The sequence below is a fragment of the Equus quagga genome, chromosome 5 (assembly GCF_021613505.1).
Source record: "Equus quagga isolate Etosha38 chromosome 5, UCLA_HA_Equagga_1.0, whole genome shotgun sequence".
NCBI lineage: Eukaryota > Metazoa > Chordata > Mammalia > Perissodactyla > Equidae > Equus > Equus quagga.
Window position 1 is genome coordinate 31,838,463 of NC_060271.1, and position 2,473 is coordinate 31,840,935.

Consider the following 2,473-nt stretch of genomic DNA (forward strand, 5'->3'; position numbering starts at 1 on the left):
GGGGGGGGGGGGGGGGGGGGGGGGGGGGGGGAGGGGCAGCTGGGCCCAGATCCAGCTCTGTCTGAGCCGCAGGTTCTTTCCATTCATCAACTCAACATGACGAGTTGAGTTGAGCACCTACTCTGTGCCAGGAGGGTGCTCAACCGAGATACAGCAGCGAACAAGTCCAACCAGGTCCCTCCTCGTGGACGTTGCCTTCTTCATCTGCAGAAAAAGGACTTTCGGCTAGAGTTCAGGAATGTCTAAAAGGATTTGTGGATTTTCATCCATCTCTGTGCTTTCCTGAGGCAGTATTTTAGCAATTCTGAACCTACATCTGCTCTGGGAAAGAAAAGAGACTTCTTACTGATTATTGGTGTCTGGCGTGGCTCGGAAGAAGGCAGGGGTGAAATCCCGTTTCATATTTGTAATCCTTGACCTACATGATCACAATCATCCAAGACTCGAGTACTCCATTTCATAAAGTAAATCATACTAAAGTGTAAAGGACCGATAAGATTTGTTTTACCACTTTCCCAGGTGCACTGCTGAGCCCAGCTTTTCCCCAACTTGCTGTGTGACTCTAGTTAATTCTTTGCCCCTCTCTGGGCCTCAGTCTTCCCAGATGCTGAATAGGGAGCTGTATCAACGATCGCCGAAGTCTCTCTTGGGTCTGACCATTTGGGATGCGGGGAAGGGGGTTCCTTCTCAGCCCCACCCACTCCAGAGAATTCTGGTGGCATTTTAGCCAGTCCAAGCAGGTGGGAGGGGGCTACGCAGGGCCTGGAGATGCTCATCCACGGCTAAATCCCAGTTTCCGCACCCCCTCCCCCAGGTGCCACTACAGCACCCTGGCCTTCTCTCTTCTGGCCCACGTCCTGGCAGCCCACACCGCCCAGGGTGACTACCAGCGCTGGATCTCGGAGAACGTGCTGGAGCCGCTGGGGATGGCGGACACGGGCTTCGACCTCACGCCGCTCGTGCGCGCTCGCCTGGCTGCTGGCTTCTACGGCAGCGGCCGGCCGGCGCCGCTCTACGACCTGGGCTGGTACCGCCCGTCGGGCCAGATGTACTCCACGCCCGCGGACCTGGCCAAGCTGGCCATGGTGCTCCTGGGCGCCGGGCCCCGGCGGCTCCTGCGGCCCGACGCGGCCAAGACGCTGCTGGCGCCGCTGCTGGCCTGCCCGGGCGCCTACTTCGCCAACGAGACGGGCACGCCGTGGGAGTTCCACGCGCAGCGGGGCTACCGCGTGGTGCGCAAGGACGGCGACCTGGACGGCTACGCCGCCACCTTCTCCCTGGTGCCGCCGCTGCGCCTGGGCCTCGTGCTGCTCCTGGCCGGGCCGCGGCCGCCCGGGCCCGACCTGGTGGCGCAGGCCTACGACGTGCTCCTGCCCGCGGTGGAGAGGGCCCTGCGGGAGGCCGAGCGCCGCCCGGCCCCGCCGCCCCGCGCGCGCCCCTTCGCCGGCTACTTCACCTTCGCCAACCTCACCTTCTACGAGGTGCGCGCCGGGCCGGCGGGCGAGCTGCGCCTGCACCAGTTCGGGCCCCGCGTGGAGGCGCTCGTGCCGCCCGCGTTCCGCACCCTGGCGCTGCGCCACCTGCGCGGCCGCGTCTTCCAGCTGCACGTCGCGCGCGAGTTCCCGTGCGCGCTGCCGCTCGGCGACTCCTGGCTCTCCCTCGAGGCCCAGCATGGGCAGCTCGTGCATTTCTACCCCTTGGACCGCCACGGGCTGTCCCCCGGCTTCGACGTGCCCGGCCTGAACACGTACCGCGTGCTGCGGCTGCCGCACAAACCCGTGTTCAAGAGCCAGTGACCCCGGGCTCTGTCCAGAGTCCCCCTCCCCTCCCCCGGTCCCCTCTTCCTCGCCTCCCAGCTTTCCAACCTGGGTTTGAAAGGTAAGGCTGCAGGGATGTCCCTTAGAGACCCGAGGAGTGGGCCAAGCCGGGTAGGGTGATGCTACTCAAAGTGTGGTTTGCGGACCACAGCCGGTTTGCAAACTGTTCGTTATCCCTGGGCGTGGAAGAGTTTAGTGCAGAAATTAAGAGTAAGCATGGAGAAACTTTAACAGCGAGCTGGCAGAGTACTTTTGTGGTTGTTGAATCTAAGACAAAATATGGCTTGCATTTTGTCTTTTAAAAATCAACCTTATTGAGTTACAAAGTACAGAAAATGAAATACACATGTTATCAGGGTACAGCTGGATGATTTTGACAAATATTTATACCCACCCCCACAATCAAGATACAGAACATTTCCATCACCCCCAAAGCTTCTCTCTTACCTCTTTGCAGTCAGTGCCCTCCCCTGCACTGAGCCCCAGGCAACCACTGATCCTTCTATCACTACAGATCAGTTTTGCCTGTTCTAGAATCATACTGTGTAGTCTTTTGTGTCTGTTGTGCTCAGCATGGTGTTTTGAGGTTCATCCATGTCTTTGTGTGTTTCAATAGTTTGTTCCTTTTTATTGCTGAGTAATATTCCATGTATGGA

General features: G+C 59.3%; 1 protein-coding gene across 1 annotated transcript in view; it reads left to right on the forward strand.

The window, feature by feature from the left end:
* The window catches only part of LACTBL1 (lactamase beta like 1), an 11,941-nt gene extending 10,145 nt beyond the window's left edge, over nt 1–1,796 (forward strand). Inside the window, exon 6 of the mRNA XM_046660599.1 lies at nt 815–1,796. Coding sequence (XP_046516555.1) covers nt 815–1,796 — 982 coding nt within the window. The remainder of the gene's footprint in view (nt 1–814) is intronic.
* The last annotated feature ends 677 nt before the right edge of the window (nt 1,797–2,473 follow it).